General features: G+C 36.6%; 1 protein-coding gene across 1 annotated transcript; it reads right to left on the reverse strand.

Annotated features, from left to right (window-relative positions):
- Window positions 1-1537: 1537 nt before the first annotated feature.
- On the reverse strand, window positions 1538-27236 carry LOC134798719 (alpha-tocopherol transfer protein-like). The gene is made up of 7 exons (XM_063771103.1): window positions 27112-27236; window positions 26049-26136; window positions 23948-24107; window positions 10269-10515; window positions 8903-9013; window positions 4341-4474; window positions 1538-2903 (listed from the first exon to the last, which is right to left on the reverse strand). Exons 2-7 carry the CDS (start codon window positions 26134-26136, stop codon window positions 2798-2800), a joined length of 846 nt encoding a protein of 281 aa, XP_063627173.1. The 5' UTR covers window positions 27112-27236; the 3' UTR covers window positions 1538-2797.
- Between the last annotated feature and the right edge of the window lie 143 nt (window positions 27237-27379).

The raw sequence follows: 27379 nt of genomic DNA on the forward strand, positions 1-27379 counted from the left end.
CTAGTTATTTAGTCAGTTTAGTCTCGTCAAAAAAACATGGTACAGTTCCCATGAGATATATCGGAGTGGCCAAGGTGCTCACAAATATCTGAACACGCCGTAACAAGGCGTTAGAGTGCGTGTTCAGATAATTTTGAGCACCTCGGCTGCTCCGATATATCTGATGATGACTGTACCACAAGTAATTATGTAAGTTTTAGTATTATATTTGGTTATTTTTATATTATATTGCTAATTGTGATTGTTTAAGCATATTTGTTATAATTATTTTGATAGGTATACCTATAGGGTGCGAATAAAACAATTTTTAATTTATGGTGTCTTTATTTTAAGCATGTGTAAAAAGTCTACATTGAAGATACACACATTTATTATCATTTAAAAAAACGTCAAATTGTTGAAACACGCTTAATACCTACAGTCCTTAACATCATCAACAAATAGTTATAGTTTATTAATTTAAAACAACGAAGAAGATCATTCCGTACTTTGAATTGATAGACAAGGTAGTCGTGGGAGTCGTGGGTACCTCAAGGATTTTTTATTTTAGGTACCTACCTTAAATTATTGATTAGATCATAAAGTTAGACCAAGAAAAGTCTGCAGCGATTTTGATAGCCAGTGCAAGTGGTGTTAATACTTACGTCATAATTTCATAGAAGTTTGACGGTTAAAATAACACTTGCACTGCGTGGGGTATCAAAATCGCTGCAGACTTTTCTTGGTCTAACTCTACCTACAAAACTAAAATATTTTTTGAAATTAATTATATTTTTTTTATCAGCACTCAACGGAAAACGCCTTTTTGATGGTAGTAGTAGTAAACACTTTATTGTACAAAAATAAAAAAAAAACAGGAAAAATAACATTCGTCATTAGTACAAAGGCGAACTTATCCCTTTAAGGGTACTCTATGGGGGGGATGGTCCTATGTTGAAAAGCTTTAAAAAAGATGTTTATGTCAAATCGAATCGAAGTCATGCTTAAGTATAACATTTCCTCTTATGGCATTCTTGGGAAAACATCATTTAAATCCTTAGGGTCTCTTCCCCCGAGCAGCCCGGATACAATCGTTTAAACTCATACTGTTTCAAGCATCCCCAGTCTACCCACGGTATATTTGAAGATGCTGTATTTTATTCATAAATTTATAATATAATTCGACGCGGTCTGTGGCTATAATTGATAAATTGCGACGCCGCTAGGTCACCCGATTGAGGCCAAAAAACTCGTTTGGACATTCATTTCGGTGTGGCTGACCTCCTATTTACGAAAATACTGTTATGTTTCTCTTGAACACTGGATCTTAGAGCAACAAAGGAAATAAAATAGCTTTGCATTTTAATAGATTCTTATAATCCCATCCGTTTCATTAGTTTTTTTTTGCTTAAAATATTTCAATGATTTTGGCCCGTGAAACATGGTAGTGAAAAACCATAGAATAGAATATAGACATATGACAGCGCACTAGTCTATCCTCGTTTCTTTCAGTTGAAACTATGATAGTTAATCTATCTAGTAATTTGCAATATCTACAGCTACAGATAATTGACCTTTTTCTGCTAAGCGCTACAACTTTTTTCTTAAAATAGAATCGCTTAATATAAATTATGGTAACAATGATGCTCTCCCTTAATTCATACTTTAGTTGGTCCATTCTAATAATACCTTATAAGTAACCGATTTCTAAAGTAAAAAAAATTAAACTGTTTATTTCTTTTAAAAAACTAATCAATACATGTTTTAGAAGTGAATCTGCCCTACGAATTACTGCAAAATAAAATAAAGATACTTCACTATTAATAAGCAAGACATCTTAATGATTTAATACAGAGATGCACACGGTTTATTACCTGCAAATATTTCCTTATACTTAGTTAAAATTAAATTCACAACCAGTTGAAGTAACCTCAACCTCATCTTTATAAGAGAGTTGCATACATTCGAAGCTACTTACATACCTACCTACTATTTCAACTAAAAAAGGAATCTAATAACTATACCTAGATCTACCGTTTAACTGAACGACCGGCGTCCTACACATAATACATAGGCCCCAATCAAGTTTTGATTTTTTGTCAACTAGTTAGATAGAGTTTAATTTATACTAGCAAATTTCGATACCCAGTCGTCAGGAGGACTAGTTTTGGTCCCAGAATTCTCAGCTACCTTCAGTTATAAAATCAACGCGCAACTTCTTTACCAACCACCTCCTGAGATAAGTAACTATCTATGGAATGTCAATTATTAATCAAAACCTAGAATAGCCATATTTCACACACAGGTTATGTTAATATTGGTATTTGGTACCAATTTGGTGTTTGTACGATTGTCATCTTGACGAGGCCCCCAGGTAACGGCCAAAGGCCAGGCCATGAAGTGACTCACAAAAACAACAAGGAAATCCTTTTGTAAGCTCAAATATGTAATACGTACAACACCGAATCACTACTTAGTTGTTTTTTATTACATCATAATAATTATTACAAGTCAGACTAGTGTAGGTGATTAAAGAACAATTTAAGGAAAAAATCTACTTATTCTGGTACTTCATAATTACCTACTTTTTTTCGTAAAACTCATTCTAAATATTATTTAGGAGAAATGAACTAACTAATTAAACTAACTAAGTCCAAAAAGCACTCTTCATAATATTTACCATTTGATTTAAGTTCCAGGATCCAATGTCTTTTGAGCCGTAGAAAAAATATTTGTCCGTTATAATTAGTTAGGTTTTTTAAGAGGCTGCTTCTTAAACATAGTGGGTCTTACACGAGACAAAAAATGACGTTGAAGCCTAGTCAATCGACAGTGTCTTGAAAGATCCAGTCATGGCGCTCTCAATTCCTTTTGGTTTCTTCTTCAGGTCAGCCTTCCAGAGATTCTCATTCTTGTAATAATCTCTGAAAAAAATTTTTTTTATTAATTTTATGACATGAATACAAACACGACAGACCTATCTACATCTTTAATACCTATATAATTTTTTTGTACCTTTGTCTATTTTTTTCTCAGTTATAGAAGCTATAAAAAATTGCATTTTTGTATGGTTAATTTTCGTTACGAAACTAAGAATGTTAAGAAAAAATTAGACAAAGGTACAAAAAAAATGCAAATTACCCATATATTGGGCTATAGGCACAGTCAGCATCAAAAGTAGCAGATGAAATAATGCGCCAAAAGTATCTGCCACCCTCGAATACATTTCCAAATAGTGATGTATCTCTGCAGCTCGCATTCAAAAGTATCTATTACAGTCTAATTGTTCTACATAAGTAGATGCAGAGAGAGACAACATATTGGTCACTCTGTAAAGTTTGTAAAGGTTTACGATTTGGTTAGGTCGTGTCAAAATCATACTTCTTGTTTTTATTTATTTGGGCAAATTTATTTCACACCTTTTAACTAAATGATGATTACTTATGGCTATTATATTGTTTATCTTTTTATAAGTACTTAAGTATAAACAAAAACCTTAGGTCACATACATGTCACAGCTACTATAAAACCGAACTATGTATATCTGTTTTTGTTAAGATGCTAGACTGCTAGAGAATAAAATACTTCTGAATGAAGCGTAGTCTACATTCTGGGGTCCATTTCCTATAATCGAAAAATCACTTGGATCTAAAATATAAAGTAAAGACGCAATATAAGCATGTCAAGTTCCTATGACCTGTTATTAAAGATCCAGTTATAAATCGAGCCTATGACCTATATAGCTATAGCTAGTACGCTTAGAATATCTAGATGTACTACAAGACAACAATGGGAAGTTGTTACGTAACAATGAAGTACAAAGGTAGGTTAACAATGTATTGATGAAGATTTTCCCTTAAGGAAGAAAATGACTTAACCTATACCACAACAGTAACTTTAACTACTTTCGCTTGTCTAAGGCACTGTCTGTAGGTAAACACCGTTTATGAATTTCGCTATTTGTTTTATCGTTTTGTATGTCGAGATCCGACGCCGCACCAAGATGCGAGACGTGGGTGACGTCACTGTCAAGCTGAAATGGAATTGGGCGGGACATATATGTTGCAAGGCAGAGTGATGGCAGGTGGACCAAAATGTTGAAGGATTGGTGGCCGCTTTCGGATGAAAGAAGCACGTGGCGTCCGTTGGCTCGTTGGGTGGATGACATTCGAAAAATCGCGGGACACTTCTGGATGAGACTTGCCTAGGACTGGGATAAGTGGCGTACACGAAGAGAGGCCTATGCTCAGCAGTGGGCGACTGGAGGCTAAAATGATGATGGATGATGATTTTAACCTTTCATATGTGGTGTGGTGGTCAAAAACAGTGGGTTCAAGAAAACGCTGTTGTGCTGACTATACCTTTTGTCTTGTATCTTCTTGACAAAGTCGCAGTGCTGTGCCCGCATGCTGCCCGCCTCGCCGCCGTACTCCGATGGTAGGTATTGCTTACTGACGCTCTTGTGCAGACTGCTCTGGTCCGGATGGAACTTGATCTGAACATGGAAAATACAGATTAAGTTCATGATAACCTCGTAAGTCCCCGCGTACCTACTTGTACAAGTACAAAAATAAACTCCATATCAACTTTGTTCTTAGTGCTTCTTAGGTTTCATCCTAAAGGAACCTGGCTACTTAATCCCAAGAATTTCTAATTATGAAGAATATCGCTGATACTGCGTTTTACGAAAGCCAGAAGGGAAAACTAGGTCCATTACGATATTTTGTTCCAAGAAGACCAGCGTCAAGGTATCCAAAAGGTACTTCGATACCAAGATAAGCGGAAAGGTCTTCAGTGGCGTTATATTTATAGTGCGTTTGTAACATGTCTTACTTAAGCTGTTGTTATTTATTATGTTCCATATTTTTCAGAAAAGCAGCTGGTAGGCCACCAGCGCTCTATCTTCTTAATAAAGAACACATAGCGCAAAACAGATTGCTTTAGACTGCAATTTTTAAATAAATATTTAAGGGAAAAGGGTCCAAACAACTTTAAGGAAAACAAAAGACTGCCAAAAATAGCAGAAAGTACCTAACCCTGAAATAGTGATAAGTATACCTTGTAATGAATTATGTGGAGGTCATATTGAGTGAGTGCTTTTTCACAAATGCTGGAGGAATAAGCGGAGGATAAAAAAATAACGTCAAATGGTTTTAACCTTGTTTTGATACGACCTTGACGACCGCCTTGGTAATTAGCGCGCATCTCACGCACTATTTTCACTTAATTTCATATGCACTATTCAGCGCGAGCGATCTTCAAGGTCGTCAAAGCCAGTTCAAAGTCATAACAAAATGTTAAGTCTGAATATGACTCATGTATACATTATTTAGGCATGAGGTAAAGGTAATTACAGTGACATCTCGAATATCTCGATAATCCGGCACTTCGATGGTCCGGTATACCCAGTAAGCCGCCACTAAAATTGGGGTACAAATGATCATTCTATGTCCTAATTTACTATGTGCGCTTACATGATCACACTTCAATCTATCTATACATATAATAAAGCTGAAGACGGTCGAAAGTCTGTACATGGAAGATATTTGAAAAAAAGTTGGCTGGGGATACTTAGAATCGATAACAGAACACGTTCCAAAAGTTTTTAGAATTTTTGTCTGTTTGTCTGTTTATCTGTTTGTCTGTTTATTTGAACGCGCATCACGTGAACACGGCTGAACGGATTTTGATGAAAACTTTACTAATCTGTCGAGAAAATCCCCGGCCAGGTTATAGGCTATAAAAATTCAACCCCTAAAAGGGGGGGTAGCCACAACACTCGATTGACTTAAGTTTGCCCCTGAATCTTATGGCGCTACTTAGGAAAGAGGGGCAAACTTTTTTCAAATATGTGCTACCACTATTGAGTACCCAGGTAAACTAACAGATGGAGCTGAATTTAATACGTTGTGACATGAATAAGCCACCGAGCAAAAGATTTTGCCAAATTAACTCTAAGTTTAGAAGACACGGATATCAACAAAAATAATTGAATAATTATGTTGATTTAATAAATTAATAATATATCGAAATATGTTCGCGCTCGCTTCGCTCGCGTTTTCAATAATTTTCTAAGATATGGCGACTGCAGCAGCATTACTCTGTTGCAACGTTGTTGCTGCAGCACTGTCAATTTTCGTGATAAAATGATGTGACTGACTTCCATGCTAAAAGTAAAAATGTACAACTGTCTGTCTATCAAATTGGGTTTTTATATCGAAAAATTTTCGCGCTCGCTTCGCTCGCATTTTCTATTACTTTCTAAGATATGGCGACTGCAGCAGCATTACTATGTTGCAACGTTAGTGCTGTAGCACTGTCAATTTTCGTGATAAAATGATGTGATTGATTTCCATACTAAAAGTAAAAATGTACAACTGTCTATCAAATTGCGTTTTTATATCGAAAAATTTTCGCGCTCTCTTCGCTCGCGTTTTTAATCACTTTCTAATATATGGCGACTGCAGCAGCATTACTCTGTTGCAACGTTACTGCTGCAGCACTGTCAATTTCCGAATAAAATGATGTGACTGATTTCCATACTAAAAGTAAAAATGTACAACTGTCTATCAAATTGCGTTTTTATATCGAAAAGTTTTTGCGCTCGCTTCGCTCGCTTTTTCAATAACTTTCTAAGATATGGCGACTGCAGCAGCATTACTCTGTTGCAACGTTATTGCTGTAGCACTGGCAATTTTCGTGATAAAATGATGTGACTGATTTCCATACTAAAAGTAAAAATGTACAACTGTCTATCAAATTGCGTTTTTATATCGAAAAATTTTCGCGCTCGCATCGCTCGCGTTTTTAGTCACTTTCTAATATATAGCGACTGCAGCAGCATTACTCTGTTGCAACGTTACTGCTGCAGCACTGTCAATTTTCGTGATAAAATGATGTGACTGATTTCCATACTAAAAATTAAAATGTACAACAGTCTATCAAATTGCGTTTTTATATCGAATAATTTTCGCGCTCGCTTGGCTCGCGTTTTTAATCACTTTCTAATATATGGCGACTGCAGCAGCATTACTCTGTTGCAACGTTACTGCTGCAGCACTGTCAATTTTCGTAATAAAATGATGTGACTGATTTCCATACTAAAAGTAAAAATGTACAACTGTCTTTCAAATTGCGTTTTTATATCGAAAAATTTTCGCGCTCGCTTCGCTCGCGTTTTCAATGACTTTCTAAGATGTGATAAAGGTGACATTCGGGTGGCGACTGCAGCAGCATTAGGTACTATGTTGCAACGTTACTGCTGCGGCACTGTCAATTGTCGTGATAAAATGATGTGATTAATTTCCATTCTCAGCTGTAATGCGGCAATGAACGTCACTCAATTTACCAAAAAAATTCAATGTAATCTTAATGACCCTAGGGAGAGGGGGCACCATGGTCTAGAAATGCTTAGGGCATCAAAATATCTTAATCCGGCACTGGTCGTTTGCGGAGTCTAATGATTTGGGACTCGCATTTTATACGCATTACCATGCATTCCCGAAAGCAATCGAATCATTCCCGAAAGTCTCGCAACGCATTGAGGTTACAAGGGGCACGTGTCTTCCTCAGGAGTCTGAAGAAGACCACGGTTAGTGGCGGTCTAGCCACAGGCAGGCCGCTTCGCTTTCGCTCGCGCGCGTATACCTTACGGCTTACTGTATCGTCCGATATACACCTACTACCTACTCTGTCGTTTAAATCACGTGTAAAATTTGAATAAGGGCGAAAAAACTATTGACTTTGGAGTGTAGTTTTATTTAGTGGTACCTAATTGTAAAATATTTTATCTGGACTACAGTCCTCTAGCATATCCATCTGTCAACTTTACCTACTTCAAGTTCCGCCTCCAGGCGGGAGGGAGAGAAATTAGGATTAGAAATTAGCCGCTTACTGACACAGACCGAATTCCACGCGGGCGGAGCCTCGGGCACAGCTAGTCTTTTTATAAATTGCTAAGTTCCAGATAACAGTAGAATTTTATATTAATTTAGTATTTTAGTTAAATGTATTTCCACGAGATACTAAAAAAACACATTAAAATAATATGCAGATTTACTCTGACTTCAGTAATCCGAATTTTCCAGTAATCCGGCTGTCTTGTGTCAGCATTAGTGCCGGATTAGTGAGATTGTATTGTAAATTCTTGGATACCTAAGCATTCAAAATTAAGTTTAAGTTAGATGACTTTGAAAGGCGAAAGCTGACCTAGATGGATTTAATGTGTCCTAACACTTACAAGTGACCTCTAATGTGTACGTGCATTGTTAAAAAAGCAGCAACTGCATTTACGCAAGGCCATACGAGTTGACCATGTTTGTTCCCTGCAGTAAATGTCGTCGAATTCGGCTATTGCGATAATTAAATTTGAAATGTACCTAACGTTCTTCGTTCGATGGAGACCGTCTAATATAGGCGCTTATAGAACGCTAGTCTGAAACTAAATAATAATAACATCATTATCATAAAAAGTGCCGTTTGTGTTTCAGCTTGCTTGAAATTTTGTTCCAGCTCACACGGCACACGCACAGTACCGTCTCTGGCCTTTGCACTTTCATTAGGCAAGAGGTATATAAAGAGGAAGGCAACTATCTGTTTAAATAATATATCATTGTCGAGAGTGCCATCCTTAAGCGGCTGTCAAGTTTCATAAAAAACAAAGTACTATCGTCACGAGTTCAGAACCCCTAGTGTAAATGTCATTCGACAGCGTGACGTGACGTAGGCGTTAGCGTTAAGTCCCATTTTGCATGGAATTTTGAACAGCGCGCCAAGCAAGACGTTTTTGAAACTCAATTTTCCATATAAAATGAGACTTGAATTAATGAAAATTTACAGTAGGGGTACACTAGGGTATTTAATGGCTTTCCCCATTAGACTAATTAGTTGAAGATTTTTCTGATCTCAGCTCAGATCAACTTACAACATCAATGATGTACGCCGGCAGGACGGGCTTGACTAGTGCGAAAAGTTTCTCGTAGTACGACGGGTAGTTGATCACGTTCACGGACTTCACTCGGACTGGCATGGCTTCCTGCAATGCGAAATATCAAACACATCAGCTGGCATACATCACTTTGAGTTGTTGGAATTTTAACTGACTCAATTAAATTTCCCATATATGTTAGTTTTTAAGGTATGTAACGTATGTGTAGTTATTTATGAGCCGTAGTTGCCTGATTTCATGATTTGATATCACATAGGGACGCCATTGTTGACGTAGCACTTAGTATGAAAACTTAGCGTGGTCCACGCGTGATCCGACTCTATTGGCAACGTAGGTACTAATTAAATTTTATAAATGTGACATAGTAATACTAACTTTACAAGCTATTTGTTTAGCAAATAAAACAAAAGCAAAGATGTAGGTACCTACATATCGTACAATTGTACATATATTGTTCATTCAAGGATCTTGTAATGTGGCTTGTGTAATGTGCGCTGAGAATTAAAATTTCATTTCGTAGTCAAAGGATGTACCCGTGTTTATTTGTATGCACAAGATATAACTTTGCAACATGCAACACTATAGTTCTACATTTACAATGTAATAAAACACCGCTAGAACCTCATGGGAACCTTCACGTTTCAAATTAAATACCTTAATTTCCCTTACCTTAATATATTTAATTTTTTAATTTTGGAATTAAGCTGGGAAATTGGGAAATTGGGAAGCTGGGTGCCCACCACTGGCATAGACAAAGAAGATTGTAATCTTCTTTGTCTATCTATGCTATAACAGTATTTGCCACAATGAGGTGTTAGTTACAATCCAATAAGGACCTCCATTGTCCATGAATTTTTTAGGCTTGCTTAGGGACCACAGTAACCTAAACCCAAGATTGGGAATTTTATGAAACCGAACTTCCTACTTAGTTTTTAAGAAAGCGACTGCCATTTGACATCCCAATCCAGAGTATGAACTAGGACCCATTTATGATTAGTCCAGTTTCCTCACCTAAAATGACTGGTAAACCTACTAAATACGCACTGATTTTTTATACAGAAGTTCCGAAAAACAATGGCTGGTAAGTTGCTCGCCTTACCCATGCGATAACAGCTATCAACGCTCATAACGTCAATAATATGCTTAAACTCGTATCCAGTTTTTTAGGCGTTCTAAAAAATGCCCTTAAAAGTCACAGAAAATCTCGTGTGCGCGTCGAAGTTATTCCAGTACAGGGGTAAAAAAAAATACTTTCATCCATTCCACTTAGCCGGTTTTTAGGCTTATGGTGTCTGAGCTATAAAGACCAACTACGAATGTAATATTATTACTACGAACTTACCAGTAAAAAAAGTAGGAAATCCCTAAAGAACATTATGTTACATTTGGGCAGCATTCTGAGGCTGTAGTCCTTAATGTCCATGATGATGACATGTCCCTCTGGATAATTCTCAAGGTCGTTCAGCCAGTAGTCTGCCTGCAGCGAGAACGCCTTGAGGAGGTCGTAAAACACGAAATGCTCCAGCGTCGGATCGTCCAGCTGGTGGATCAAGATCTCCTGGTCACCCGCCATCAATGTTGCCACGGTCCTGGAAAGGATACGGCGGTTGTATTGTAGATATTCGCATAAAGTATAGTAGTTCGACAATCGAAAATTATCTTATCCTATAGTATAGTTCGATAGAACCATTGTGAACTCCGATTTTTGGCTAAACGTGGCTGAATCCTACACCAAAATCAAAAAACTGTTGTATCGCCAAAATAATTGTTAGTTTTTAAGATTATAATTATTGTATGTATGTAGTCTGTATGTACTTATGTATCTATGAGCCTGATTTTTTGCCTAAGATTTTTAGAGGTCCGCACAAAACTATTCGCCGAGCTCTTATGGGATCACTTCGGTCTTGCAAATTGGTTATTTTTATAGGACTCTACCCTTAGAGGGCTTACAGTTTCATGTGACAGTTTGTCTTACTAGCGCATCACTATACCTCTAGATTCGCAATCTCAGAGCATTCATAAAGGAGTGGAGCCTCTTTGTACTTGTTATTTTAATATTATGATTTGGTAACTTAGATATTCATTTGACAGGCAGTTGAAACCCCCCTGAATATAATAATTACTGTACTCATACAGTGATTATTTTGACAATAAATAAAGTGAATCAGGAGCAGACAGAAAACCGGAAAAGCAAGGGTTAAAAGCCCATATACACGTGTCAGAGTCAGGGATAATGAGGTAAGATTATAAACAGTAACTTTTCATAATAACATCACGGTTGAAAGGCCATGTAAACTCATCATTATAGGGCACTTAATGACTCAAATTACATTCGATATAAGTATGGGATCCATTATACTGTTGCTAAATAAGACAATTGTTTTTTACGCGCACATGGTTGCAAATAAGTTTCCTTTCCATGATCGTACTTGGAAACCATATGATGTGATTGTGTATTCAGTCATTATATACTTACCGTAAAACGGGGTGAGTAGGGTTCGCGGGGAGAGTTGGGTTATGAATGGGGAGAGAAGGGATGAAAGGGGGGTGAGATGGGATTTTAAGGCTACTGCTACAAAAATAATGTATTCCAATTTAAAATGGAGCTATAGTAATACTCATAATAAAAAAAAATCGATCCAACAATCTTCCAAAATCACCTTTGTATGAAAACCCAACTCACCCCAAATACGAGGGACTACGGGATGAGGTGGGATTTCCTGTTTATCGTCAAAGTTATGAAATGGAACTACCCAAAATAAAATAAAAACTAAAATACAAACGTCCGGAACACTTACTATATACACCATTCAGTTTGCATATGTAAAAATAAAATGTTATCGAGGTTTGAATGTCAGTTTTGCACCTACTCACCCCATTTTACGGTACATCATCAAATAACTACTTGATATACCGGCAAATAGTCTTAGGGCCTGGAGTTACCATGGTTACCAGTACAATTTGATACTGGGTTAACGGTTTAACCGGTTAACCCCGGGTTAGTATGGACAAAGACATATGTAACTTCGTATAAGACGAATAAAGTCTAAGGAAAAAACGTGCCTCGGAATTCAAATAAAAGTCATTCTCGAATAGATGGCACACACACCTTTAGCCTATCCTCGGCTAGATGGCGTGACGACACCGTTTCATATTTAACAATTTTAACACATAGATATCAGTGAATGAACATGGATCAAAATGATATGGATACCGGTCTGTTTAAGCTTACCTATATTTTTTGGCTTTATGTTTTTGTTAAGTACTTCATTTTTGAGTAGAATTGACGTGAGACACCTCATTAGATTCTTGTTTGTTTGTTTATTACAAGTTTGATTATTTTCTAATAATTAACATTTTAATTATATGGTATAGATGGTAGTGCGTAGGATTATTATTTATTAGGTATCTACGACATGATGTGACAATCGTAACTATTAAAAGATTCCGACGTTTTTTATCCCATTTGCATATATTTAACCTGGCATTATGCAAATGTTCCACGCATTTGTCATTAAAACAAAGAATTAAAAAATGAACCAGGAAACTCATTATTGTTATCTATTGTATGATCTCATAGTGATTAAATATTGGATTAACGATCATTGTATTTACAAAACCTTTTGCTTACTTATAAAAAAATCATAATAATTACAAATACTTATTAATAATACCTACTCATTATCATCCTCTTAGTCTTAGGAAGACAACTTAATTTAATATCCATAAATAAAACTTTATAATTAAAGTAAAATAAATTTTGAAAGAAAAAAACACATTATACGCATGGAAACTGGTAACGAAAATAATTTAGATAAGGTTTTAGATAATACGGCCAAACCTAGATAAAACTAAACAATATATTATGTAGGAAATAATTATTTGTTCTGCAAGTCATGTTTAAATGAAGAAAACGTTACATGCTCGTTAGCTAATCAATATTTGTCTTAAAAACATAATGTTATTGCCAAGTAACAATACTATTGTGAACTAGAATGGGTTCTGGGTCTGGTGATTTTAACTCAGTAACATTTGCCATATAAATAATGGCTGGTATTCGATCGAAATTTTGGTTTCGGTTTCGGCATAAAAATAATGTTTCGGCCAAAAGACTGCCGAAACTTTTGGCGTCAAGTCAACATCGTGTTTAAAAAGAGACATTAAAGTTTTACCCCCTTATTCATGAACGCGCGACAAAGCTTAATTAGCTAATAATCGTTTGTCTTTATCTATCATTTTGACTTATGTACCTACTAGCTGTGCCCGCGGCTCCGCCCGCGTGTAATTCGGTCTGTGTCAGTAAGCGGCTAATTTCTAATCCTAATTTCTCTCCCTCTCCCGTGGAGGCGGAACTTGAAGTAAAGTTGACATATGTATATGCTAGAGGACTGAAGTCCAGATAAAATATTTTTCTCAAACATGCAATGAAATATTTATGTTATGTTCCTTATAATAGGCTGCGAAGTATGACGTTTCAGGTGCGGCTAGGACAAAAGGTCGTTAATGGAATTTCATACACATCTTGCAGGCCTAGGCCGGCAAAGTCCTCTTTTTTAATATTCATTTCACAGATATTTGTGACACAGCATCGTGGCATTCATCCATAAAAAAAACTAGAGGCAGTATTTGCTTTATGGTTCGTAATGACACTCTGCCACTACGCCTATAAAAAAAAAACAAAAAACAATGTTTGCTATAATTTGCAGTTTTATTTGTATAAAATAAACATGAACTTAATAAATAATACATTCTATAATTTTATAATTTTATATTATAAATTTAACTACACAAATAAAAACATTTAAAATATTTCATCTAAACGTTAGCGGTAAAAAGGTCTACTCAAACACGCGTAGTTATATTTTTTAAATTGTTATGGAGGTAAAGTTGAAAAATATTCATTCTGTTTTATTGGATTTATGGTGCGTTGTTGATTTTTTGACTTTAATATGAGTTCCGACGAAATAATGAAATTAATATTAATTGTAATCGTAGGTGTTGGAATTGGCAGCGTAAGCAGAATTGATTTTAATAACTTGCTGCCTCTGCCGCCAAGTCAAAGACGAAGTATGTATATGGTTGCTTATGGCAATTTTATTATTTGAGAAACTAAGAAAAATGGCTTACAGTTTATTAGAAACAGTTTTGTGGCATATTTTAAATGAATGTACAAACATACAGTACAGTGTTGACAAATTCGTCAACACTGTGGAAATTATACTTATTTACTCCATGCATAAAGCAACGATGTATGTGAAACATGATATCAACATGAAAGACTATGTAAACTTATGTGACGAAAACGACAGTCAGACGGATACAAGGCGAAAAAATCAAAGATACATGAAAATATACGGGTAGTAAAAATACACGACTCGTGTAAAACATACGCGTGATAATGATATAGGTACGTGTTGGTTATATTTTGGGTGGTTTACTTTTAGTTTTTTCTATAAATAAAACTTGGGTTTCGTGGATTTTTTATTTTATTTATTTCATTGCATGTTTGAGAAAAGCACTATACATACCTCGGCGGGAAATGGGGTTGCCCGCGCTCAGACCTATTCGGCCTCGCTTCGCTCGGCCGTCTATATGTCTTCGGCCGGCAACCCCTTTCGTCCCGGCCTCTGTAGTAATGTACTATTACAATTAGGTAAGTACCACTAAATAAAACTACACTCCAAAATCAATAGTTTTATTCGCCCTTATTCAAATTTTACACGTGATTTAAACTTAGAGAATATAACCAAACGGAGTGGTCATTAACAGGCGTTCCCCTCTGTCGAAAATAGGCGGCCAATGGTCAACCGACATCAGAAAACGTCCGCAAAAAACGCCAGACTATTTTGTACCGAAAATTATAGACATGGCGTCTCCGTTGGTTATATTCTCTAAGGATTTAAACGACAGAGTAGTAGGTGAATATCGGACGATACAGTAAGGTATACGCGCGCGAGCGAAAGCGAAGCGGCCTGCTGGCTAGAGCGCCACTTACCGTGGTCTTCTTCAGACTCCTGAGGAAGACCACGTGCCCCTTGTAACTTCAATGCGATCAGATTTTTTTCGGGAAGGCATGGTAATGCGTATAAAATGCGAGTCCCAAATCGTTTGCCTCCGCAAACGACCAGTCGGCCGGATTAAGATATTTTGATGCCCTAAGTATTTCTAGACCATGGTGCCCCTTCTCCCTAGGGTCATCAAGATTACATATAATTTTTTTGGTAAATTGAGTGACGTTCATTGCTGCATTTCAGCTGAGTATGGAAATCAGTCACATCATTTTATCACGAAAATTGACAGTGCTGCAGCAGTAACGTTGCAACAGAGTAATGCTGCTGCAGTCCCCACCCGAATGTCACCTTTATCATATCTTAGAAAGTTATTGAAAACGCGAGCGAAGCGAGCGCGTCAATTTTTCGATATAAAAAAACGCAATTCGATAGACAGTTGTACATTTTTACTTTTAGTATGGAAATCAGTCACATCATTATATCATGAAAATTGAATGTCACCTTTATCATATGTTAGAAAGTTATTGAAAACGCGAGCGAAGCGAGCGCGAAAATTTTTCGATATAAAAAACGCATTGTGATAGACAGTTGTATATTTTTACTTTTAGTGTGGAAATGAGTCACATCATTTTATCACGAAAATTGACAGTGCTGCAGCAGTAACGTTGCAACAGAGTACCTAATGCTGCTGCAGTCGCCACCCGAATGTCACCTTTATCATATCTTAGAAAGTTATTGAAAACGCGAACGAAGCGAGCGCGACAATTTTTCGATATAAAAAACGCAATTCGATAGACAGTTGTACATTTTTACTTTTAGTATGGAAATTAGTCACATCATTATATCACGAAAATTGAATGTCACCTTTATCATATGGTAGAAAGTTATTGAAAACGCGAGCGAAGCGACCGCGAAAATTTTTCGATATACAAAACGCATTTTGATAGACAGTTGTACATTTTTAATTTTAGTATGGAAATCAGTCACATCATTTTATCACGAAAATTGAAAGTGCCGCGGTGTACCCTTGTTTTGCCGACAATCTTTTCATCGACAACGATTCATCGAAACGACGTACTAGTAATATTTTTTGGCGTTATTTTGTTTCATATACTATTTATTTATTTTTTTCTTACTACGTACAAATACTATTCTACGAATATTACTTGATCGCTAATTCGTTTCAAATTATTTTAATTGGCATAACTATTATACATTGCAATTCATTTGTTCGACGTATTACTTTAATACATTTTTATATGTCGTACTACACGTTTATACATTTTTCTATTGTAAGAATTTTAGATTTAGGTTAGGTTAGAACTGCGACCTCACACAGAAACGAACGGCTTTTAAAGTAGGTTTAGGTTAGGTTAGAACTGCGACCCCACACAGAACCGAACGGCTTTTAAAGTAGGTTTAGGTTAGGTTAGAATTGCGACCCCACACAGAAACGAACGGCTTTCAAAGTAGGTTTAGCTTAGGTTAGAACTGCAACCCCACACAGAAACGAATGGCTTTTAAAGTAGGTTTATGTTAGGTTAGAATTGCGACCCCACACAGAAACGAACAGCTTTCAAAGTAGGTTTAGGTTAGGTTAAAACTGCGACCCCACACAGAAACGAACGGCTTTTAAAGTAGGTTAGGTTAGAATTGCGACCCCACACGGAAATGAACGGCTTTCAAAGTAGGTTTAGGTTAGGTTAGAACTGCAACCCACACAGAAACAAACGGCTTTCAAAGTAGGTTTAGGTTATGTTAGAACTGCGACCCCACACAGAAACGAACAGCTATCAAAGTAGGTTTAGGTTAGGTTAGAACTGCGACCCCACACAGAAACGAACAGCTTACAAAGTAGGTTTAGGTTAGGCTAGAACTGCGACCCTACACATAAATGAACGGCTTAAATTATTGTTACCAACCAACATTGTGTGTTTATAATTTACCCAAAATGAAAATGGCAGCCTTGTAAAATAATATCTTTAAAATTAGAGCGCAAACTTAAAATTGCCGCTTTCTCAAAATTATGTATGTCCAGAAAAACAATTTTATATCTTAAACTACCCATAGCTATAATCGCGCTGAGTGAGCCGACTGACGTGACTGCTTTTAGTTTCGATAACGAAATATTACAAATTGAAATAATTTTACGCGTGATAAATTTTATTAAATACAATTCAAAATGAAATAAGAAAACCCGTAAAGAAATACTACGATATAAACTATATGCAAAATAACTCAAGTACCAATTAAAGATCCCCGATTTAAATTTACTAGTATCGATTCTTCGACGCAATAACTTGTCGATGAAATGAAAATACTTGAAACGTTGACTTCGAAATCATATCTTAGAAAGTTATTGAAAACGCGAGGGAAGCGAGCGCGACAATTTTTCGATAAAAAAAAACGCAATTTGATAGACGTGTGTATATTTTTACTTTTAGTGTGGAAATCAGTCACATCATTTTATCACGAAAATTGACAGTGCTGCAGCAGTAACGTTGCAACAGAGTACCTAATGCTGCTGCAGGCGCCACCCGAATGTCACCTTTATCATAAACATCTTAGAAAGTTATTGAAAACGCGAGCGAAGCGAGCGCGAAAATTTTTCGATAATTTTTGGTGCCCCCTAGAATGGTGCCCAAAGCAAGTGCTTATTTTGCTTAAAAGGGTTAATCCGGCACTGCAAATGACAGAGGTCTATGTTTTTTTTTTCAAAGTACCCACCTTCGTGGCCATTATTAAGTGCTTAAGGAGGCGATACGTATGAATATGGATTTGATATGGATGCGATATAATTACGATTAGGTATAATTCATGACGGAGAAAATAAATAATTTTATGCAATTATACGCGTGTTGATATGTGTGTTTATTTTACCACTATGTAACTATTTAAACCCATTTTTAGTTTTCTTGGTTACTTAATGTTTACTCAGCTCCCCAAAAGATGGCACTGTCACAGATTAATAAATAGTTACTACGTAACAGATACTTCATTCCCAAACAAAAGCAAAAATACCTACGCTATAATAGCCTACAAAACCTTAATAATAATACCTGCTGCTCAGGACAAGAAGAAAATGTACCATATGTACGCGCACAAAGAGTCGAGACTGTGTTGCCCGCCGTGCGAGTCACGTGCCAACGCGTCCTCGTAAGAATGCGCTAGGGTTGTAGCTACCCTACCTATGATGATTATTGTAATAAAACGAATGTTGCGAATCAAATATGTTTTAGTTTTAATATAATGATTTATAATTTTTTCCCTTCTCGGAATTCTCTGTTATTAAAATTTTATAGTTGAAAATATCTTAAATCGCGTAAATATGTAATTTTAATAAATATTCAGGAGCAAAGCAACGGTTTTTAAAAGTTGTAATACGGTGCTACCGGCCGATTAATTATTACGTCGTCAAAATTATTTAAAAATACTTTTTCTAACCCTTCAATATAATTATTAAACGTTTCAGGTGGGACCTTAAGCCCGCCATAAAAAGATGAATCTTTATTATAGGCTTTTTCCTTTGTTTTTTTTACTTTTTCACCCATCTACTGCACAATAATTACGTGGTTTCGGCCATAGTCTAATAAAACATGGTCTTCCATTCCCAGAGTGACACGGGGCTACGTCACAACAACATGGCCGCTATATATAGCGCTATCGCATATTATCATATAGCGCTGTCGCATGATGACGTAAGCCCGTGTCAGTTAGGTGACCTAGAAAAGACGGGAATGGAGTACCAGGCGGAGTATATTATTATACCATGGTTTCGGCATTTCGAAGCATAAGCGCGGGAAACGCGGGGTGCAATGCGGTGCGAGCGCTGAGGCGGGCGTTCGGCGGCCCTCTGTCGGTTGTATCGTCGACGATACGCCGAGCGGTAGGCATATAGCGCGTGGCCTTGAGCGTGTGACGGAGGCCTGGCACTGTGCAATGAGGGGCAATTAATTTACTGTCGTTTAATTTTGTTGTATTATTAAATCAACACAATTATTCAATTAAATTTGTTGATATCCGTACGACTGATTGAAATTTTAGAAAAGGGGTCTTCTAAACTTAGAGTTAATTTGGCAAAATCCTTCCTCGGTGACTTATTTATGTCACATCGTATTAAATTCAGCGCCATCTGTTAGTTTACCAGGGTACTCTATAGTGTTAGCACATATTTGAAAAAAGTTTGCCCCTCCTTCCTAAGTAGCGCCATACGATTTAGGGGCAAACTTAAGTCAATACAGTGTTGTGGCTACCCCCCCTTTTAGGGGTTGAATTTTTATAGCCTATAACCTGGCCGGGGATTTTCTCGACAGATTAGTAAAGTTTTCATCAAAATCCGTCCAGCCGTTTTCACGTGATGCGCGTTCAAATAAACAGACAAACAGACAAAAATTCTAAAAACTGTTGGAACGTGTTCTGTTATCAATTCTAAGTATCCCCAGCCAACTTTTTTTCAAATATCTTCCATGTACCTACAGACTTTCGACCCTCTTCAGCTTTATTATATGTATAGATAGATTTGTAAGAAATGGATAAAATACAATTTAACTAAATCAGGCCCGTAAAGTTTTATGAATAAGGGGGTTAATGTGTACGATTACTAAGATTCTTTTAATGTTGGACTGGTGACCCACCTATTCACGTAAACTATCCATTCTACAAACTAGAAATAATTCATACAATGTATTTGAAGTTTACTAAAATATATGTGGGTCACCTGTCCAACATTGACACTCGGACTAAAATCTGATGGGCCCCAAAATCATGACTTATGTAAAATCGATCGATTAGGCTGGCATGGTAATATTTATATACTTAGCGATGTTTGCCACGGCCATGTAATGCCAAGGCCAGCGTGCAAAGTGGCCGTATGTTCCCGACGCTCATCAAACGCAGACGAGTTCACCGCTCTCGTGAACCACAATAACTGTGGCCTAGAGATCTATCAATTTCACCTACCTGGAATATTAGAGTAAGATGGATGACGAAATTTAGATTTTCGATTTTCGCGGTAGGCCTATTGTAAAAGCTCTTATGACTTTTACAATAGGCCTACCGCGAAAATCGAAAATCTAAATTTCGTCATCCATCTTACTCTAATATTCCAGGTAGGTGAAATTGACTGACTGACACGTTTTATGTCTCCGATGCAAATCACGAAATGTTATTAGCGTTATGATTTGATTAGTTTATTTTCCGTGTTTTTTTTTGATAAATCACTATACCACATGTATACATAGGTACTCGTATTATATTTCTGCACAATAAGCTAATGAAAACTTGAAATAAATTACCCAATTTAGGATTTTCACTAATAGCGTTTCGTTTCGGCTTCTGTCAGATATCTGAAAATAAATTATGTCCCTAAACCCGTTGAGGTATTTTTAATGCATACTCTTAAACTGGACTATCAGGGGGCCAATTCCAATCTAAAAATTTGTTATGGTTTTGAATTGGTTTCGATATGACCGTCTTGGTGATTGGCGCGCAACTCACGCACGACTTTCACTTCATTTCGTATGCACCAATCAGCGTGGGGGATCTTCAAGGTCGTAGCAAAATGAGATCTGGGGGTTTACCGCGAAAACCGAAATTCACAAATTGCGGGGATAATTCTCTTTTACTCCAATGAAAGCATAATAAGAGTGACAGAGAAACATGCCCGCAATTTTCGAACTTCGATTTTGGCGGTTATAGCCCTAAACCGAATCGAATTAATCTGAACCGAGCTGCAATTCGCCCGCGCTTGTCAAGCGCAAGGAATAGACCACTGGTTTGCTATTGACAACGCTTTGCTATATAAATTTAAGCAAGTATAACCTGAACTTTGATTACGTATAATTTTTACAGACTTTACAGTCAACTTATTATACCTATTGAAACTTAATACTGTAAATATGGATAAAATATGCGACGTCGATTCACTTGACTTTACCAATATTTAAGGATCTATTTTTAATTCGCATTATGATGTAATATTATTTAGCTAGGTCCTTTGCGCATTTACTTATTGGTCTTTATACGCAGTATATTTTAGCTTTATTTAAGTTTTATTTAGTGTCCGGCCGAAACTGGAAATGTTTAGATTCAGTTAACCTAAACTTTATGATGGTATTAAAATCTTTAAAAAAAATTATTTTCAGACATAAGATCAATGAAACACCTAAAATTCGTGTAGGTAAGTGGTATAAAAAAACCGGTCAAGGGCGCTTCGGACCACGCTTACTTTGAATTAAGAAGGAAAAGTAAATAGAATCTATCATTGTCGAAAACTAGCCAAACGCGATCCGAAGGTGCAAACTCACAAGTTTCGGCAGTTATTTGGCCGAAACAGAACTTTCGGCCGAAACATGATTTTTATGCCGAAACCTGCCAAAATCGAAACTGCGGTCGTACACTAGTTTTATTTTAAGGGATTCGGCTAAGTACAGACATCGTCAAGGGGATTAAAACAACGCGTAGCTACAACAAAGTATGTCACATATAGAAACATATCTCTTTTTGTAAATATACTTTTTGACGCGTAGTTTCATCCGCTAACGTACCTGACATCTTTGCTAATTACCATTATCACACCTTTATATCATACGTCAATTGTTTGTCAGAGGTCTGCCGCTAGGTAGTTATGAATTTGGATACGAATGATTAGTTTAGTCTGCTTCTCCCAATGGATGATAACTGGTAGGTAGAGAATGTCTTAAGCCATTCATTCCGCCATTTATACATTCTTGTACTGTGCAATAATATGCTTAAATAAAAAATAAATTGGAATGTGCCGAGGTAAGAAACATGTAAATAATCTTTTAACAACAAAATATATAGTCTTCACAAAACAAAACAGTATGAAATTATTTTATGTGTAGGTACCTACACTGCCTGCTGGCGGCGAGTTAGAGGGTGTTTTTTATTTGTAGAGTTTTTTAATGTATACTTTTAGTACGTAAGTTGACAAATCCTGTTGCAGATTTTACCGCTGTTTTGTTTTGCGACCAAGCCTGTTGCTGCTTGTGAGTTTTTGTTCACCTGACGAAGCCTGGCGTTGTGGATATAAAATTTTATGTTCTAGTATATCAGCGAATGTTAATTTTAGAAAATAAAAGGAAATGAAAGTAACAAACATTGCGATGTAATAAAATATAAGGCTTCTACAAACCTCGCAACAAATGACATGCGATTTTAGATAGTTGCTGGCTAAGGTAGGTAGGAGCAACGAATTCAACCAATGGGGTAGGCAACTGTCAAAGGTTTGCATAGATGGCGCCATCATAGCTTGCCCCTTTTTCTATGAGATTGGCTTAAAGGGCTGGCATCCAGAACATTAAATAAACAAAAATTTGACACAATTTTAGGGATTGACAGGGCAAGCTATGCTGGTGCCATCTGCTAAATACCACCGGCCGACCCCATATATTGATCAAATGTCGCAGTGTATTGCAAATCGCATGCGATTATCGGACACGTTTGGAGAGGCCGATAGTCGATCGATTTCAACGAACATGGCCGGTCAGAATAAGATTAAGGGTGGCCTCAGAAATGCCAGTTTAACCTCTTCCGATGAGACGGTCCGCCCCTTCCGGCTGGGCTGAAGGTTGGCGTCAGTGTGAGGTCAACTACAAGTCACTGTCAAAATATAACCGTCTGCGAAATTATTTTTATATGTAGGTATATATTATAAGTAAGTATACCTAATGTAAATGTTACAGATAAAACTGTAAACTTTATTAAATTAATTTTAGCAGTGCATAACGAATAAATAGACATTTAAATATTAGTACTTATATTATTTATGGAACAAACACTAAATTACATAAATAATAATATAAAAAAAACTATCCTTAAATAAAGTTCACAACTGCGGAGAATGGATTTAGGTAAATACTCTCTAAATTTGGTCCCCTAGGCAAAATTAGAAAACAGATTTCTTTGATGATTTCACTGTATGCTTCTCTTGAAGTATTAATTACGATTCCGAAAAAAAAAAATGTTTTCACAACGGATTTTTTAAGTCGCAAAATCGCATAAAACTTCACCCCAAACCTGTTACTTTGCTCTACTCTAACCGATAATCTTGTCAAGGCATAAGACTCATAAGTGTATGATTGACACGAAGGTAATCAGTATATTATGTCGTGTGAACTCTTGAAGTTCAATTTACACAAAATGCTTAAAAAACCTATTTACATTTACATTTTAATTTAAAAACTTTAAATACTTGAATTAAGCTATCGTAAGTCATTTATAAATGTTTGCCTAATTGTTAGGTAAATAAAGATTGAATGTAGGGATATTTAAGACAGAAAAAACCACCTCGTTAGATTTTATGCACATTATCAAGGATAGCCGAAATTTGATTAATTGATTTGACGGACTCGACTCTCTAAATTGTTAATCCGCATTGTAAAATAATGATTCCACAACTGAGTCACCTTAAATAATGCTTAAGCCAAACGTCGGTCATCAAGTAATATAAGTCAGTTATAGTGCCAAAGTATTGTATTGTCTTTATTGAAATGTAAGCCATATTTGTTCAAACATTATTTGCTTGCGTATTCAATTTGATACATTAATAATAATCGTCCATTGTTATTACGATATAGTAGCACAATAAAGTGAATAGGTGATTCAAAATGAGTTTCGGTCAAGAGCTAAGCGCCTCGGATAGGAGACCTGCGACTGCGACTCTTTTAGACTCGCGCAAAAAATGCACTAATAATATGCCTTCTTCACATTTTCACATATGAAATTTAATGTAGGAAATTGAAATGTCTGAAACTGTAAATGACTTGTGAGGTTTAATAATAAGGTAATTCCTTTGAAAATTGTTTTTGAAAGTTATTTTTGAATCAGGTACAATTTTGTAAGAGGAAATTGGAAACTCCAGATACATTTAACCTATTTTACCATGCAGCCGACTCCGAGGCAACTGTGAACGAACTTCATGATTCAACCACATACTATGTAGTAATAGAATTACTAGTATTTATAGTAGTATAATGCTAGTTTAACTTACGTGACATCGAAGGCGGTCTTCAGCTTGTTCGAGCAGGGGTCCCTGTCGGTGTATATCTCGCTCATGACTCCCCGCGTGGTGCAGAAGCGGTCGATGCATTTCTTGGTGCGCTCCAGACTGCCGTAGCAGCTGTGCAGGAATTTTCTGATCATCAGGTCACCTGTAATGGTTGTTTTATTAAAAGTTTTTTTTTTATATCTTCATCGTAATTGAAATATTGACCTAGAAGTTCAAATTGCGCGAGGGTCAGAGGCCAGAGGTTGGATCCTCTTCACTGCTAAAAGATTATATGGATAAACTAGATTTTATGAGGATTTTTTCTGGAAACGCGGCGCTATCGGTATACACGTTGTTTCCGGGTGTGTAAAGGGGCCCACAGATTACCAGTTCGCCGGACGATATCAGCCTGTCAGTTAAATGCAAAAGGTGACAGTTCCGAACAACTGACAGGCTGATATCATCCGGCGAACTGGTAATCAGTGGGCCCCTTAATTAATGACTAATTAATTTAATTGTTGCTATTCGGGATAGGCAGCTAGCCGTAACCGTAAGGCAAGAATATAATCTAGAATTTAGATTTCTAAGGCTTTCATTGTTTTAGTAGTAGGTAGTAGTATTTTCATTTTATCTTAAATTTAAGGCTTACGGGCTCAATTTTTTTAACACTTCCCCAGCATTCCTTCATTTCTACCCTAAACCGGTTTTCTTTCGATTACGGCTGCATTTTACCTCTATTTTAACGTCCGTGTACTGCCTTGTATATGATTTCCTGCCGCCACTCGCTAGGTACTCGTACTATATTTATTTATATATATACTTCCGTATCAAATATACCTAAAGAATAAATTAACACGCCCTTATGATAATGGGCAAGTTTCTGTCTCATACCTAAATACAAAAACCTGTTTTGAGATGTAGGTATAATTCGTCTCGGAAGCCAGTTCACACAAATTCCTTAAAATAATGGAATGATTTTTCATTGTATATGTAATAGAATAGGTAAAAAAACTCAAGCAATGGCTTGTAATTATTTTGACACAGGAGATATGGAAATGTGAAACCTAATGATTTATGTACACGTACTACTTCTACGTAAATAGCAGCAATAGCTAACTGTGTAACTACTTATGTACAAAATTGACACCGGACTATTTAGGTACTTACATAATGACATGAGTAATTTTTATTAAATAGGTAGGTACCTACAAAATAGGACCGTTTCCTAATCGGTTAGTTTGGTAGGCTCTACTGAAACCTACTTATCCGATTTCGGTGTGGTACTTACCTACCTATATGTTTTTGACTATGGTCACTATTTAACAAATAGGTATATATAAGCTTTAATATACAAACATACTTAGCTGTCCGCTGCGTGATCGAATCGATCCGGCCCGATATGCAATACATGACGTGACTAAATGCCGCAGCGAAAGTGTTAAAAAACAGAATCAAGTTAGATATTTTTATTTAGCAGATATACGCCTTTATTTTTTTTATTTTTGATTACCGAGACGCCATGTCTAAAATTTTCGGTACAAAATAGTCTGCCGTTTTTTGCGGGGGGGGGGGGGGGCACATCAAATGTATAGGTACGTCATGTCAGATAAACGTCAGTCCATACATATGGTTGACATGTGGTTGACCATCGGCCGCCTATTTTCGACAGAGGGGAACGCCTGTTAATGGCGGCTCCAGCCTACTGCAGTTTTTCTTAAACATCTGTTCATTAAGGCATTGTTTATTAATTTGAAGGTTTTATTGCATCACATTCACATGACAAAGGTTTCGTTGCGAATAAAAGGTCGTCGACTCCTCCTGACTTCTCTAACCTCTTCTTTCTTTTCTTTTTTCCTTCTAAATCCGCGGGAGCCAGGCTTCAGGGGTTCAGCCCTAAGAGTAGCAGCAACGATATGGACCTCGCAACTCGGACAGCGACGGTGGCCCGCGCGAAAGTTTCTGAGGCGCAATATGGCCCTCAGGTAAAAAAGTTTGGAGACCCCTGTTCTAAATGAATATTTGTCTCGTTTGTCATAAGTTCAAAATGATAATATTACGTATATACCTATAAATACCTGTTGCCCCTTGCATAGTATGTACTCACTGAAGTCTTGAGGCAGATGCGGCTCCTTGGTCAGCCATTCCCTGATGGAGGTCACGTCGTGGCCAAAATCAGGAGTCTGCTGCGGCATCTGACAAGCGACACTTTTGAGAGAAAGTCGCTAGAAAGTTATTGTACTTAGGTATTATGACTGACTGACTGACTGACCAGCCATCCGTGCCGGGAGTGAAAACAGTTTACCCTCGTTATTAGAAAATTTAATAAAGAATTTGGAGCATCTAGAATGCCTTAGATGCCTACGGACCTAGCTATGCATATAATAGATTCAGTAAAAACTTAATATGATTAATGATTATGTGTGGTAAAAAATTAAATCACTTAAAATACCTATTAGAAATGTCAAAATCATCATGAGATTTCATCAATACGAATGTAGATGTGAAAGAGTCAAAATAATAGTGACCATAATTTGGCATGTTACCTCACCTATATAGGTAATTTGTATTCGACATTGGATTAGATTTCATAACACAATATGATACTGACTCGAACTCCCTTTTTAATAATCGGCCAGAAATATTGAGGATAAACAAGTTGTAGAGTCAGACCACGCTCACTCTACATGGCATTTGCAATAATTGCAATGACAAAGTGTTGGAATGTCATGTCATTAATGTCAAATTTCTATGAAAATATTATGACACTTCCTCACTTTGATCTGTTCATATCGGTGCAAAGTTAACTCAGACGGACTCTAGTTAGTTGTTTAATGTTTCGGCTCAATTTTAAGATTTGTGTAGAATTTTTGATTCTCAAATTGATCGATGGACTTAAGTGAAACATTTATTATAGGTAAATAAGTAGCAATTAAGTACCTAATTACCTATTATTTATTTTATTATTTAGACCTAGGACTCTTTTAACGGAATAAACACAAAAAACTGCATAATAATATTAATTCGCATCAAAACACTGTGTGTGTGTGCAAAAAATCCGTAAGTCACAATAAAGTCAAGTTCTCAAGTTGCGAAATTTATTGAGACAATCGAAACGTGATCGAGTATCAAAAATTTTATCGCATAAAAAAATATCAAAAATTACTTACTTTACTTAAAAATCACTTTAACTCAACAATAAATAAACTAAAATGAAACAATGTAAAATCGGCGATGTTTTAAGTTTACGATAAGTGTCAATTGAAATATCTGTGTCAACCGTCCCACCGCGTGTCACCGCACTGACTGACTGGGCAGACGATCTCAGCTTACAAGTGCTAGGTACCTATAACATACCTACTGATTTTCCCGTAGCTTCAACCAGAGTTACTGTAACCTCCAAGTCGTGGCTATTATGCTTTAAATAATCGATCTCTC

The sequence above is a fragment of the Cydia splendana genome, chromosome 17 (assembly GCF_910591565.1).
Source record: "Cydia splendana chromosome 17, ilCydSple1.2, whole genome shotgun sequence".
NCBI lineage: Eukaryota > Metazoa > Arthropoda > Insecta > Lepidoptera > Tortricidae > Cydia > Cydia splendana.